The 16805-nt window shown below is 41.2% G+C and overlaps 1 protein-coding gene across 2 annotated transcripts in view; it reads left to right on the top strand.

Annotated features, from left to right (window-relative positions):
- OPCML (opioid binding protein/cell adhesion molecule like) overlaps window positions 1-16805 on the top strand; it is a 508660-nt gene that overhangs the window by 398965 nt on the left and 92890 nt on the right. For both annotated transcript variants that reach the window (XM_047753888.1, XM_047753889.1), the window contains exon 3: window positions 12369-12494. In XM_047753888.1, the coding sequence (XP_047609844.1) occupies window positions 12369-12494 (126 nt within the window). The remainder of the gene's footprint in view (window positions 1-12368; window positions 12495-16805) is intronic.

The following is a 16805-nucleotide window of genomic DNA, read 5'->3' as shown; positions in this document are numbered from 1 at the left end:
AAAACCAGGAAGAACAAAGCAGTCAGAGCCCGCAGGTCTAATCTTATCCAGGATAATATAAAAGCACATCACACCAGGGCGAGTAGGGAGTCCAGGTTCACACTCTGAGTCTGTAAAACCGAGTCCCCGCCCTTCCTCCTAAGCATTAGGATGTGACCTCATGCAATGTGACCCCACCCCACCTCCCTGGCTGCCCAGGCTACATCTTGAGAGCTTGTGTTTTCTAGAAAGCCTGTTGGTACTACCAGTTAAATCCAGCCCACATGGATTGGGCACATACTGTGTACCAGACATGTTGAGGCCCCAGGATGCTAAGGACAAATAGCTGACCTTGATTATGAAGACCCCTCCCCAGGCTCGTTGGTGAGAGATACAGATGATAGATAACAGAACACTGTGAGGAGTGCTCTGACACATAACACACATCCTCTCTGTCCCCAAGCTTTCTTCGTTCCCCCTCTTAAAGATCTCTCACATCTCTCTTTCTCTGCCCTCTTTCCTGCTACCACACTTGTCCAAGCTACCACACTTGTCCAAGCTACCACCACCTCCCTGCTGAGCTGATATCCAAACCAGTTGTCCTGTTCCCACTCAGCCCCATTCCCAGTGTAAACCTGTTTCCTGCCCCCAATGCCCATCGCCAGCACAAGCACTGCAAGGCAGCACTAGTCACTACCACCCACCACACCATTGCAGTGCATCACCAGTCATCACCATCATCACCACCAATGCACCAGGACCCGCAGCAACACCAGCACCACGAGCAACAACGACCACCACCCGACACCTAGGCCCACCAGCACAGCAGCACCACAGCACCACCAGCATCACCACGAGCAACCACCACCACCACCAGCATCAGCACAGCATCACCAGCATCACCACCTACCCACGAGCCAACACCACCACCACCAGCACAACCAGCACCATATCACCACCATCACCAGGACCATCACCACCACCACTATCAACCACCACCACCACCATCATCATCACCATCATCACCATCATCACCACCATCACCATTACCATCATCACCACCATCACCACTATCACTACCACCACCACCATCACCACCATCACCATCATCACCACCATCACCATTACCATCATCACCACCATCACCACTATCACTACCACCACCACCATCACCACCATCACCACCATCATCACCATCACTACCACCATCGCCACCACCACCATCACTATTATTACTACAACGATCACCACCACCATCATCACACATATTAATGCCCCCTCCCCATTTCTCTTATGAGAAAGATAAAGTCTTAGCATTTTCTCCAAGTGGCCATGAGTTCAGGCCCCTGCCTATCTGGCTTCCTTCTTGTATGGTTTTACTCTTTTCACCTAAGTCACAGCTCCCCTAGCTCACCCTGCTTCCTGTCTCTGCAAAGCTTAGCAAATGATGATTCCTCTGCCCAGCTTTGCGCAGACCAAATACCTCACCTAGACTCACTGGGCGGGACGGACCCCTGCTATGGGCTCTCCCAGTGACTTACACACCCACAGCCTCATCGCATGTTGATGCCTGCGATCTCGCATCAGTGTCAGTGTCCTTAGGCAGTAAGCTGCACAGTAGACATAAGAGAGGGACTTGTCTGTCCAGTCTTCTACCCACAAAGTTATCCTAGGACATGTTAGGCACTCAGTGTTTTAAAATGAATAAATTACATCATTATGCACAGGGAGCTATGCAGCACCTCCCCATGCTCACCTCTGGGATGTGGAGAGATGATGGAGAGATGCTGTTATATCTCAATATCACTTTTCAAAGTGTGGTTTGGACTGGAATGGACCGATGAGGGGGGAAGAGGGCACACGAGCAGAGGATAAGTACAAGTATGGAATCACATGTGAGCACAGGGTACTTGGAGAACTGTGGAGAGCCTGACATGGCCAGGGTATGGCTAGTTGTCTTGAAAAGGGACAGGAAACAGTGGGCCAACAATGCGAGATGGAGAAATAAGCAGATGCATTGAACTATCAATAAGTGAAAAAAAGATGTTTTCCTAGAACCCACACATGGAGATTGGCTTAGTGCAAGAACTTCTGAATCTTCCGTTATGGACCTGACAGGCCTTGTTTCTTTCTTTTTTTAATATAATTAATTTTTTTTCCTTTTTTGGCCACACCCATGGCATATGGAAGTTCCCAGGCCATAAATCAAATATGATAGCTACGGCAACACCAAATACTTAACTCACTGCTCCGGGCCGGGAATCAAACCAGCCCCTCCACAGAGAGAAGCCAAATAATTAACCTACTGCACCATAGTGGGAATTTCAGGCTTGTTTTCTTTTTAATAATATCTTTATAGACATGTAATTCATTTAGCAGGAAATTCATTCTTTGGAAGTGTCCAATGCAATGGCTTTTTGTATATACCAGAGGTTGAGCAATAATCACTGCTATCCAATTCTATCTTAATTACTATCTTCATTACCCTGAAAAGAAACCCAGGCCCATTATAGTCACTCCCAATTTGCCACTGACAACTAATATACTTTCTGTCTCTATGGATTTGCCTATGTTGGACATTTCACATAAATAGAAACCATATAATATGTTGCCTTTTTGGTTTGGCTTCTTCCACTTAACATAATTTTTCCATACAAAACTTAATTTTTTTTCCAGTTCTGTGAACAATGCCATTGGTGATTTGATAGGGATTTCACTGAATCTGTAGACTGCCTTGGGTAGTATAGTCATTTTGACAATATTGATTCTTCCTATCAAAGACCACGGTATATCTTTCCATTGTCTGTGTCGTCTTCAACTTCTTTCATCAGTGTCTTACAGTTTTCAGAGTACAGAGTATAGGTAGGTTTATTCCTAGGTATTTTATTCTTTTTGATGTGATGGTAAATGGTAAATGGGATTGTTTCCTTAATTTCTCCTTCTGGTCTTCATTGTTAGTGTATAGAAATGCAACAGATTTCTGTGTGTTAATTTTGTATCCTTTAACTTTACTAAAATCATTGATGAGCTCTAGCAGTTTTTCTAGAAAGTCTTTAGGACTTTCTATATGTTGTATAATTATTCAAGGTTCACTCATGTTAAAGCATCAGTTTTTGTGTTTTTCTATAGATAAATAGTCTTCCATTGTATGGATGCACTATGTTTTGCTTATCCATTCCACTGTTGATGAACTTTTGGACTGTGCCACTTTTTGTCTATTATGAACAATGCTATATGAACATTTGTGCAAAAGTTGTTGTATGGACATGTTTTCATTACTCTTGGGTACATACCTAGGAGTCAAACTAGCGAATCATGTGGTACCTCTATCATTAATCTTCTGAGGAACTGCCAGACTGTCTTCTAAGGCAGCTGCTCCATTTTATAATTCCATCAACAATGTGTGAGGGTTTGGAATTTCTCCACATCCTCACCAACTCTTGTTATTATCTGTCTTTTTGATTATAACCATTCTAGCCAAACCATTCTATAACCAAACTCATAGTGATTTTGATGTGCATCTTCTTAATGAATAATGATGTTAAACATCTTCTCATGTGCATACAGGCTATTTGGGTATCTTCAATCAATGTCTATGCAAATATGTTGTCTGTTTTTTAACTGGGTTTATGTGTATTTCATCACCGAGTTGTATATGTATTTTAGATACTAGATTTTATCAGATATATTATTTGTAAAATTTTTTTCAATTCTGTGGGTTTTTTAAACTTTTTCAATATTTGCCTTTGAAGCACAAACAGCTTCAAATTGTACAAGATTAAGTTTTTAAAATTTCAGTGGGGAGTTAATTTTTGTATATGATGTGGAATAGGGGTCCAGCTTCATTCCTCTTTATATGGATATCCAGCCACACAGCACCACTTGTTGAAAAGACTATTCTTCAACGAATTGTCTTGTCACTCTACTGAAAATCAATTGACTGTAAAAATATGAATATATTTCTGGACACTTAATTCTATTCCACTGATGTAGATGTCTCCCCTTATCCTAGTTCCTTAATAGAGAATATTCACTAAGAATGTATAGATAATTAAAGGAAATAATGTATATAGAACATTAATACCAGGCTCAAATAAATAAACACTAGCTATTTTGTTATTGTTCCTGGTAGAATTATCACTTTGTTCCCAGGAGTAGCCCCCTTGAACTTGTACTGTTGGCTAGAAGATCATTAACTAACAGGATTTAGGCCAGAAGGGACCTGAGATTTCATAATCCAACTTCTTCATTCAAAACTATCCAAATAAACAGACACCACCACTATCTCACACATACACACACACACACACACACACACACACCCTAAGCCAGAGGGGTTTTGATTTACGGACGATCACACAGCTATTATGAAAACAAGATTAGAACCTCATTCTTATGTAATGCTTTTTGCACCATATGATACTATTTAAGTATATAAAATACGGCATGACCAAGCCTAGCATGCTAACTGTAATTCCCAAATTAGTCTTAACTCTAGTTTATGAAATAAATTTCCTTGTTAAAACACAAAATAAAAGATAATCCTGGAAGAATAAAACAATGAGTCTATAAAAGTCTTTACTGAATTCTTTTTATAAACTAGCCTTGAGTGTTTTAAAATGGAATGAAAACTAGTTCATATTTATATTAGCTTTCACTCAGTCTCTTAATATTGGTATTCTCTGAGGCTAATAATAATAATAATAATGTGAAAACAACAATAAACTGTTTGAGTCTCTTTAAAATTATTATCTTTAATCTCATGTCCACATCCCTGGGTGGCAAATATTTCTATGCCCATTTTTTTTTCTAGAGGAAGCTGACATTTAAAGGCCTTTATCACACAGAAAGTAGCTGGAAAAAAGTGGTATTCAAACTTTAGTCTTTGAATTAAAAGCTTCCATTTTTTTGGGTTGTTTGTTTTAACCATGCCATTTGTCCTAAAATAAATAAATAAATAAAGTCTGTCAAATATTGTGATTGCACAGAGACAGGGTATAGTTTTAATGGGTGGAATTACTGCCCTTGAACTAGGAGGGTGTGATGCTGAAGCTCTGGATCCTGTTCTTTCTGTTAACAGTTGCCCACTCAAAGAAAATAGATAAGGAAGAGCCAGGTAATTTCTTTACATAAATGTGTATGATTTTTCTCTATGCATTTACTTAGCCTCAATAGCTCAGATTAAGAGGCAGAAATTAACAATTCTTTATCAAATATTTCCTTTTTACTCTGGAAGCATAGATAATGAAATTGTCCTAGCCATCTGAGCCCAACTTCATTCGTAAGCCCTGACTTAAAATTTAAGGAACCAAGATTTAGAAAATGAGCAGTTAGGCACAGATGAAGCCATTTATCAGATTCTAAATAGTATGTTTACTATTAACCATGAGTATTAAAAAAATGAACAATAACATCTAATATTTATTTAGTGCTTACTCATTTCCAGGCACTCTGCTAGCGTGCTATAGACATTTACACTTAACTCTTACAACAACTTAGAAAGATAAATTCTATCTTCTTTATCCTACAAATGAAGAACCAGAGGCTGAGAGGGTCTAAGCCAATATTATCCAAGGTTACAGTCTCCTAGACTCCAGAACCTAAGATGTGGTACCTGGTCCCTTATATGCTGTTGCAACCTTGTCATATCAACTTTGTGTGCTAGTAAGTCCAGAGTTCAGGTCCCAATTACCTTTGTACAAAGATATATTTCTTCTGTAGAAAAGCATTTTCCATCTCAGGCTTGCTTACTCACAAGTACACAGTGGTATGTACAGTACAGTCTTGATGATATATACTTATTCATATAATACATTTTTATTAAGCATCTATTATGTGCCAAGCATCATCCAGCATGCTGGGAGTATTGTGCTTTACAAAGTCCAGGGCAAAAATGACTTTAAAGAAATAATCATACATATGAATATAAAAGGACAAAAGTCAAAAAGAATTATGGAAGACAATTTAAAGGCTGAGAAGAGATTGCAAGAAGACCTGAATCAGGTGTGTGTGAGGGGTCTGAAGTCATTGGCAAAGACCTCTCTGAGGAAGTAACGTGAATACGCAACCCAGAAGGAAAAAAACATGTGAAAGAATAAGGTGGAGAATATTTCAGGGAAAAGAAAGGACAAGTGTCAAACATCGAGGGTAAGATGTTTATAAGACAGAGATTTAAAAAGATTGTAAGACACACTTCAAAAAACCTCCGCATTATGCACTATATTTTGGGCGAAGGAAGCTGCTTCATGTCAGGCTTGCTGTTATCATAGGAATACAAGGATAAATATAGCAGACTCCGTCCGTGGAATGGCTCAGTTGTAAATATAAATGGTGTGATAAAGACATAAACAACAAAGCCTTGCAAACAGAAGAAAGAGCATCATAAAGGAACCCATCTCGGAGTTGAGTGTTGAAGGATGAGCAGCTCATGGGGCACAGAAGTGGGGGTTTCTCAGGTAGAGGGAATACGGGACATGAAGGCACAGGGGAGAGAGAATGATGTAGCTCCAGAGAGAGGGGTGGGCTCCTTGTTAGAGGTGGGGTTGGCACTGCGGCTATGGCCAGACGGAGTCCTGTGTAAATCCTGCTAAGAAGTTGGACTTCATAGTCTTTGGCAGGGGAAAAGTTTGGGGTGTTAGGCAGAAGCAAGATTTTGAGAGGTACCCCCAGTGGATGGATAGGGTTTGAGTTATGAAACTCAAGGTAGACAGAGAGATGAGGAGACTTGTAATATTCCAAGGAAGGGACGATGAGCTTCTCCACTAAGCCAATGGCAGCAGGAATGGAGAGGGAGGCGAGGTTCAAGACACACTGGTATGTTGAAGAGCAGTGGGCCATGCTGAGGGTTGAGGGAGAATGTGATATACCTGATGGTAATCCAGCGCCCAAAGATGGCTTTTGTCCTCAAGATATGGACTGCAATCTGCTAAAAGTGTGTCTGTCTTTCAGTATGTGTGTGTATGTATGTACGTGTATATACACTTACAGAGAGAGACAGTATCTTATCCATGTCTATAACTACATCCCTAACTATACAGATATAGATGTGTTATCTATATGCCTGTACCTATCTACCGACCAACCTACCTGACCATCTATCCATCTAACATAACCACAATTTGGAGTCTTTGTAGTTATGCATTGATCAACCTGCCCAATCATGTGAGGACACATTTTAACACACACCCATCAACTGAAAATAGCCAGACACATGCACTACCTTAATGCATGTGGGTTCTTAATGTCTGCAGATGTGACTGGAAATACATGTGCTATTTGTGACCCTTTGATTAGACTGTTCTGGGTCCCACCATTTTCTTTGAGTCATTTCAGCATTTCTGCTAAGATTGTTATCCATTTTTTTGTGTTTATCTGTATATCCATAAACACTAGCAATAGATGGATAGATGATAGATCAATGGATGGATCAATGGATAGATAGATATGATAGATGGAAAGATAGGTGGATGGATAGATAGATGATAGACAGCTGATAGATGGATAGACTCATTTGCCACAGTTATATGTCTGAAAATTGAACAAAACTCTCCTGTCAAAATACGTAGAAGCATTTAAAGTCATGTCCAAGTTCTTCTTTCTTCAAAAGTTATCATGGAAACCAGGGGAGACCCTAATAGAATTGCCAAATTCAATTCAGACTGAAAGTGAACGTACAAGTGTTGGGTACCTCCCTCGGCCAGCATGGCGCTGGAGGAACCAAGATGACAGAGATGGTTGCCCACCCTGGTGGCAGGCAGGGTGCTGCGAAAGCCAGCCAGAGGAGGTGGTTTTGTTTACAGCTGGTGTTGCTATGAAGGCGGATGCAGTGGGACCTTTGGAGCAGAGGAAACAGAAGATGCAAATGCAAATATTGTGGTTGGGACATTGATAAGAGGTTAAACAAAGAGGCAGTACAATAAAGAATTCTGCAGTTTACTAACCACATGACTTTCGGCAATTTACTTAACCCTCCCTATGCCTCAGCTTCTTCATTTTTAATAGTGAGAATATTTGTTCTATGTAACACACAGTTTGTGAGGAGGCCGTGAGATAATGCATGTGTAAGCAATTTGGAAATACTCAAGTTGTATATTAATACGTGATAGGTATTATTGCATATCATGTATTAATAATGACATGATAATAGAGAACAGAAAGAACTTTCCTTTTTCCCCCTTCACTTCTGTGTTTCTCGTCTTACTGTTGACCCACAGCCTTGACTCTCCTTACCTTTCCTCTTTTCATAAAGGACAGAGAACACTATTGGCCTGCAGAGGATGGACGGGGGCACAGCTTGGGGCTCGGTGAAATGTTTGGATTAATCTTCATGATGCCATTCCGGAAAGTTCCCTGCTTATGGGTGACAATGACCAAGCACCTGGGGAATGAAGATGTCCCCCAAATATCCATAGAATTTTATAAATATCTCTCAATCCAGAACCTTTGAAATTATCAGATGAAACATAGCATGTATGGAGCTGATAGCTTTGCATCCAGGGCTGTACTGAGCCATCTGTCCATGTGCATCAGAGCTACAAGGTCCAAACTCATCCTCCACTGACCAGCTATGCCCCCCCCTCTCCCCCCTCAGCCGTGCCCATCTTACTACCAGGAAGACTCTTGGGTTTAGAGAAAAAGAATTTCAGATGTCTTAACCCATCAGCAAAAGCAGACATTATTCTCAGACTATTTTGGAAGGTTCACTGAAGTTGTTGCTTTGTAAAAGTGAAAAAAAGTATTGACATTTCTAAGCCCAGAACTATTTTTTAACAAGCTGAAAAATACTGGAAAACAAGTAGTACAGTTTTCTCAAGAGAATGCAGTGTAGTTAGAAAGTACACTATTTTTCCCAGTGTGTATTTTGGTAAAATATGTGCAATGAAATTTCAGGCCAGTTCCTAATGCAGAAATAATCCAAAATATGGCAGATTTATAAGCCAGGTAATTTTTATTTATTTGCTAATGTGGATTCCCTTAAGAACTCAAACGTTCTGCGTGTTACTTATGGCTTCTCCTTGAAAAGACTTACCTCTAAGGTCTCAGCAGCATAAACCTTCAGACTGCAGAGTCGTCTGAATCAAGCATCAGTCGTAATTCTCCTCTGCCACCGAGGCAGGGCGGTTTGGAATCTACTAACATTGTACCTGTTTGGTAATTAATAATTCATAATTAAACTGACAGTTGGAATAAATCAGCATAACTATAAGCTTGCAGCCTGCTCTCTGCCATCCTTCCTTTTATTCTGAGAATTGTAGAGAAAACTGAGAGGGAAGATTTAGGTAGCAGAAATCCTCCATTAGAAGCTCCCCCCACCCCTTTGTTTTTTGGATTTAGTCAATCGGTTCTTTGGATCTTTCTTTCAAAGAGGAATTAAGCAGGTACCCTTGTTAGGCTTGTGCCAGACACGGAGGAAATAGAGATGCAATTTCAGTCTTATCCTTAAGCACTTCACCTCTCTAGCTAAAGAGACAGGAATCATAACATCAGCTGTGAGTACATGTTCAGCCCCCTCCCCAAGGGAGAGATGGGGGGATTCTCTTTCCAGGATTTGGGGAGAGGTTAGGGACAACTGCCAAGGGGTGGGTGACCTTTGCTATGCCCTGAAAATATGGGCCATACCTTTCAGGTAGGAAAGGAAGAGAAGAAGAAAGCAAAGTCATGGAAGGCCCTGTGCCTCTTCGGTGTTCTAGGGAGAGGCAGGTGCAGAGGCTGCTGTGAGCTGTCTTAGTGAGGATGCTGCCTGGGAAGAGGCTCGTGGCTGGGCTGGGTTTAAACTACGGAGGCCCCAGGTCATGGAAGGGAGGCTGTGTGCTAAGCCTGGGGGCCACAGTGAGTTAAAGGAGCCAGGAGAGGAGTTGTTTGATGAGATTATTCCCTGAGAAGATCACTCTGGCCACAAGGAGGGAGCAGGCTACAGGATGCAAAATCAGAAAGAGACCAGGTGGGACATTCTGAGTGGGAGGCTCTTGCTGTCGACCTTGTGAAAATGAGCGAGAAACTCAGTCAGGACAGTGATGATAAGAAGTACCATTAGAGGAGTTCCCGTCATGGCGCAGTGGTTAGCGAATCCGACTAGGAACCATGAGGTTGCGGGTTAAGTCCCTGCCCTTGCTCAGTGGGTTAACGATCAGGTGTTGCTGTGAGCTGTGGTGTAGGTCGCAGACGCGGCTCGGATCCCGCGTTGCTGTGGCTCTGGCGTAGGCTGACAGCTACAGCTCCCATTCGACCCCTAGCCTGGGAACCTCCATATACCACGAGAGCGGCCCAAGAAATAGCAAAAAGACAAAAAAAAAAAAAAAGAAAAAGAAGAAGTACGATTAGAGAAGCAATCCAGGTATTTTCCAACACCCAGCTTTGAACTGAATTAAAAATCAGGCCTGGAGGGAGGACAAGGTTAACAGTAAGACCAGGGGTCAGGTCAGTTTTTGCGATGCTGCAGGTAAACCGATGTGGACCCGGCCCTCAAAAGGACCACAGTCTATTCTGACTGTGTCATCCTTATCATCACTGTAGCTTTGGCAGCTACCATTTATGGGGTGCTTCCTTTGCTCCAGGTACTCTGCTCAGCCATTGTTTTCTTGAAACCTCACAAGAGGTTGAGTGTAGCTACTACCAGCCTGTGTTTCACAGGCAAGGGAACCAAAACTTGAGGAGGTGAAGACCATTTACCGTGTCAAAGGTCATTCAGCAGGGAGGGGTTGAACTCCAGAGCACTGCTCCCAACCTTTAGGGCATGATACTATTAAAAGTAAATTCTGGAGTTCCCCTTGTGGTGCAGCTCCGATTGGACCGATTGGACCCCTAGCCTGGGAACCTCCATATGCCACGGGTGTGGCCCTATAAAAGCAAAATAAATAAATAAATTCTAAGAGTTCTCTTGTGGCTCAGTGGGTTAAGGATCTGGCATTTTCACTGCAGCAGCTCAGTTGCTGCTGTGGTGGGGGTTTGACCCCTGGCCAAGGAACTTCCACATGCCATGGGCATGCCAAAAAACAAACAAACAAACAAAAAACCTACAATGCAGTCTTAGAGTTACAACAGCAGCCAAGCCAATAGATGACTGGTGGGGTCTAGGGGAGAAAGTAATTAATTCTGATGGGGCAAGTCAGTGAAAAGTTACCAGGTTTTAAAGGAGATATTTTAAGGAAAGAGAAGAATTTTCAGGAGAAGAAATGTGAAAGGAAATAATTCTAGGATGGAACAACCTGTGTGGAGAATTCAGAGGTCTGATTAATTAGAACCTACTGTATAGCACAGAAAAATCTACTCAATAGTTTGTAATAACCTATATGGGAAAAGAGAGTAGATATATATTTATACATATGACTGATTCACTTTGCTGTACACCTGAAACTAATACAAGATTGTAAGTCAACTATTCTCCAATAAAATTAAGTTAAAAAAATAAATATGGGGAGTTCCTGTCATGGAGCAGCAAAAACAAATCCAACTAGTATCCATGAGGATTCGGGTTTGATCCCTGGCCTCACTCCGTGGGTTGGGGATGGGGCATTGCCGTGAGGTGTGGTGTAAGTTGCAGATGCAGCTCAGATCCCAAGTTGCTGTGGCTGTGGCATAGGTCAGCAGCTGTGCCTCTGATTTGTTCCCTAGACTGGAAACTTCCATGTGCCTCAGGTGCAGCCCTAAAAATCAGGGGGAAATATATTATCTAAAAAAAAAAAAAATGTCTAGAGTGTACAGGAAATGGTAACTCATTCAGTGCGGTTGGCTTTGTGAGTGAGTTATTGGAAGCAAAGGCTGATCTGGGGGCTACTAGGTTGTATACATAAGCCATGGATTCTACTAAAAAGAACAAGCATGTGGTTCAGGGGGAACTCGTGGGAAACTTGGCATTTTCCCTTTGTTTTTGCTTTGATCAGCATCAGTAACACCCATCTCTTTAGTCACTCTGCTCTTCCCAACCCCACTCTTACATCTGCCTCCTGCTACCACCAGAGAAGATAGAGACCTCCTTCCATGAGCATCCTCTATGTGTTCTGTGAATGGTCACATCCTTGGTGAATCAAGCAATCTGAAAATTATTACTGAGAATACTCATCATAAAATCATACTAATGCCTCCTTTTGAGTGCAAAGAATCATTCTTTTAGAGTTTCCTTTGTGGCTCAGCAGTTAACAAACCCAACTAGGATGTATGAGGATGCAGGTTTGATCCCCGGTCTTGCCCAGTGGGTTAGGATTTGGCATTGCTATGAGATGTGGTGTAGGTTGCAGACACAGCTCGGATCTGGCATTGCTGTGGCTGTGGTGTAGCCTGGGGGCTTCAGCTCTGATTTGACCCCTAGCCTGTGCCAAGGGTGTGACCCTAAAAAGACAAAAAAAAAAAAGAATCATTCTTTCATATTTCTTTTCTCCTCTGATTCCTTACAGTTCCTCCTCAGATCATGAATATCTCCTCAGACATCACTGTGAATGAGGGGAGCAGCGTGACCCTGCTGTGTCTTGCTATCGGTAGACCGGAGCCAACAGTGACGTGGAGACACCTGTCAGTCAAGGGTAAGGCGTTACCTGTAGGATGTTTTCAGAATTGGTATGTTAAAGATTTGCTTTTAATGCTCAACAAAACTTCAGGACTCAGAAAGCAATACTGTAAAATACGAATGTAAAAGCAAGCACGCTACAGGCATTCGCCGCTGGGTATTCCATTCTGAAAGAAGAGTTTGTAGAGACACTTTACTGAATTATGTTCTCAGTCCCTTTTATGACCTGAAAAGACTTCTGTTTCCCCAACTATGAAGGGCAGAGTTACCATAAGAATAGCTTCCAACAAAGATGCTAATGTCTGTAGATGGAGGCACAGAGGTCCGTTGGTGGTTTGTCCTTTCTTGGAGTAGAATTCTAGAAGCTGAATGTCAACTGAAAACGTTGGTTGATGTAGTTGTGCATCCAGGAGAAAAAAGGATCTCCTCCTCCATGCTTTCAGGACATTTACCCAGAGTGGAAGAAGAATAATAGGACTGGGTAAGGGCTGCTGCGTGTGCCTGTGCTGGGCACTCAGTGATTGGTATTAAAACCTTAGTTATAATCATCTCCAGAGTTCCCGTCGTGGCTCAGCGGATATGAATCTGGCTAGCATCCATGAAGACGCAGGTTCAATCCCTGGCCTCACTCAGTGGATTAAGGACCAGGCATTGCCATGAGCTGTGGGGTAGGTCGCAGACATGACTTGGATCCTGAGTTGCTGTGGCTATGTTGTAGGCCAGCAGCTACAGCTCCTTTTCAACCCCTAGCCTGGGAACCTCCATATGCCTCGGGTGTGGCCCTAAAAAAGACAGGAAAACAAAACAAAACAAAAACAAAAACAAAAAACATCTCCAACTTCTTAGGAAGGGAGCCAAAAGGATAGTGGGCTTTATCCACTTGGAGATAAAACTTACTCTACATTGAACTTGAAGAGGTAGGCCAAGAGCCACTTGAAGTATTTACATTAGTAATAGAAATTATGAGTAATTCTATAAATTATACAGGAAACAAGTGCTTTCTAAGGCAACAGAAAATCTAAACATGAAACCCAGTCGAAAGGAAACTGTGGAGTATGCTTGTGTGTGATGTAAAAATAATATAAATCTAGAGAAAAACTGAGGAATAAATCTTAGAATGTTGAGTTAGACACTCTTACCAGGTCACTAAAAGCTGTAGGTGTATGAGAAAAAAAATGACAAAATTGTTCTTGTATTATTTTCCTATGGTTGGCATGACAAAGTACTACAAACCTCACGGCTTAAACAGCAGAAATGCATTTTCTTACAGTTCTAGAGGCTAAATGCCCATGATCAAGTGTTGGTAGCATTAGTTCCTTTTGAGACCTGTTCCGTGCCTCTCCCCTAGCTTCTGGTGGTTTTCTGGCCATCTTTGGTATTTCATAGCTCATAGGTGCATCATCCCAAACCCTGCTTCATTGTTATATGGCCTTGCCGTGTGCTTTACCCTGTGTCAAATTTTCCCTTGTTACGAGGACATGAGACACATCATATCCACAGTTATGACCTCACGTTATCTTAATTGTCTCAGTAAAGATCCCATTTCCAAATAAAGTTACATTCTGAAAGGCTGATGTTAGGACTTCAAATTGTCTTTTGGGCGGGAGGCAGAGGATGAAATTCAACTCATAACTGGCTTCATCAAAATTCAAACCACCGTTAAGAGTAAATGAAACCAGAACCACAGACTAGGAGAAAACATTTGCCATACTTATAACCCACAACGAATTCGCATCTGCGCTGTATGAAGAATTCTTACCACGTAATTCCAACAACCTACCCTGACATGAACACAACATGTAAACAGACAATTTGCATGATATATGGGTGGAATAAGCACATGAAAATATGCTTATTCCACCCATATATAGAAATGAAAATCAAGCCATAATGAAATACTATGACACAACTACTAGAATGACAAAAACTAAAAAGATACTATCAAGTGTTGAGGAGGATGTGGATCAACTGAAACTATTATACATTAACTCTGGGACTGTAAAAGGGTGTAAACCCTATGGAGAGCAGTTTCGCCCTTTGTTGTAAAGTTAAACGTACACTTATCAGGTGACATAGTGATCCCAGTTCTAGGAGTTTCTCAAGGATAAATGAAAACATATCTGCACAGATATACATTGTACACAAATGTTCACTGCAGCTTCCTTTATAATAGGCTCAAACTAGAAATAACCCAACAGGTAAATAGTGAAGCTGTGGTATATTGAAACAACAGATAGCTTCTCAGAGATTACAAGGAGCAAACCATTTCTACCTATAACAAAAGGGATAAATTCCAAAAACTGTACTATGCTAAAGAAACCAAAAAAAGAAAGAAAGAAAAAAAGATCCTGTGTGTGTTTTCATTACTATGAAATTCTAAAAGAGGCAAAAACTAATCTAGGAGTTCCCATCATGGCTCAGTGGTTAACCAATCTGACTAGGAACCATGAGGTTGTGGGTTCGATCCCTGGCCTTGCTCAGTGGGTTAAAGATCCTGCGTTGCTGTGGCTGTGGTGTAGGCAGATGGCTACAGCTCCGATTAGACCCCTACCCTGGGAACCTCTATATGCCGCGGGAGTGGCCCTAGAAAAGACAAAAAGACCAAAAAAAAAAAAGCAAAACTAATCTATAGGGGCTATAATCAAGTCAGTGGTTATCTAGGGTAGGGATTTCGATTACAAAGGGGCACAAGGGACTTTTTGGGGTGATGGATATCTTGAGTGGGGAGGTGGTTGCATTGGTGCTTAAATTACTGAAACAGTTCAAACTCTATACCAAAAGGGGTGCGTTTTGATATAAGTGCATTACATCTCAATAAAATTTGAAAACTCTACATATAGGGATGCAGGAAATAATGCCCTGAACATGTCCCCCTCATTTGGAACATGAATTATGAGAGCAGCGCTCATCAAATGAGAAACTGGATGTTACCAGGAGCATCATTCAGGCTTTCACCATCCCATGCTTTCCCTGTAAATTGAGAATTCATATTTCAGAGCTGGTCTTGTGGTAGGGAAAGATAATGGTAATCAATCCACCAGACATCCTTTGTGTAAAGGCCTCAGATATTGAAATCCAAATGTCAATATTATAAAGTAATATCAACAAGAATATTAAAATAGATAAATGGGGCATCCCAAAGCACAACTTGAATATGCACACAGCAGGGCTGTGTTCCCAGCAATATAAACGCCCTGAAAATCTGACTTTAAGTTGGGGAGAATTCTGATTTACATTACATACAAAAATATGTCTAACCATCAGACCAATTTCAAGCTATGTGGTAAAGTCAAATGTCTTTATCGATGCTTGAAATCTCAGAGTGCATTTGGTTGATCCTAAACTTATGGTTCTCTCAGCTGAGGAATCTTTCAAAAGGTGATCTGAGTTTGTGGAAGCATTTTAAAGCAATTTTTTATGATGGTTCCGTGGTAAGTTTTCCCTCTTAAAATAAGGAAGATTGAGCCACATTCCTGATCTTTTGAGAACATAATAGTTGCAAGTCAGCCTCAAACCCCCCCACAAATTCCAGATTTACATTCTCTCTCTCCTTTTTAAGTTTCCAGGCCTGTCCTCTACTTTCAAGTTTCCTTCTATGTTTTCAATGTGTTGGCCTCCACTTGGCTGTCTCATTCCCCCTATTGTCTTTCTTCCCCTTTCTCAATGACTTTAAACATTTAATCTCAAAGCATTATTTAGGGAGTGAGTTTGAAAAGCCCTGGAACCTAGAGGATTTGCATGCTTAAAATTTGCACCTGCAAAAAAAAAAAAAAAAAAAATTGCACCTTCAGGGTGATCACCAATATTTATTTTTAGAAGGACACGCCTCACTTGGAGTTGAGGCAACTTTGGGAAGTTGTTTTAAAGATTTAGGAGAGTAGCCAATATAACTCGAACAGTAACTAGCATTTTGAGAACAGTTGACGGTGGAGTGCAGCAAGCAACAACAGGAAAGAAAAGTTTCAATGACATTTCCTTTGAAATTCCAAAAGATTCCCTTGGAAAACACAGCTTATGGGACAGCTGTGTTCCCAAATGCTAATGCAATATATGAAATGGGCTGTTTAAATTTGAGGATCTATGTAACAGGAATGAATAAACAAGCTTCCATTTAAAAAAAAGAATAATCGGACGAGCAGATTATTAAAGATGAAGAATAGTGGTTATGGTTTAAAATGACAGACCGAGCACATGCAGCCAACCTCTAGAAATTATAGAAGTAAAGGTAAAGACAAATGAACCTATGAATCCATTATCACACTAGAAAGAAGTAGTTGTTTGTGGATCAGAAACCACAGGGAATCTCTGAAATATAAAAAGTACAGGA

This window comes from Phacochoerus africanus, chromosome 11 (genome assembly GCF_016906955.1).
Source record: "Phacochoerus africanus isolate WHEZ1 chromosome 11, ROS_Pafr_v1, whole genome shotgun sequence".
Classification (NCBI taxonomy): domain Eukaryota; kingdom Metazoa; phylum Chordata; class Mammalia; order Artiodactyla; family Suidae; genus Phacochoerus; species Phacochoerus africanus.
This window is presented reverse-complemented; position numbering and strand designations above follow the sequence as displayed.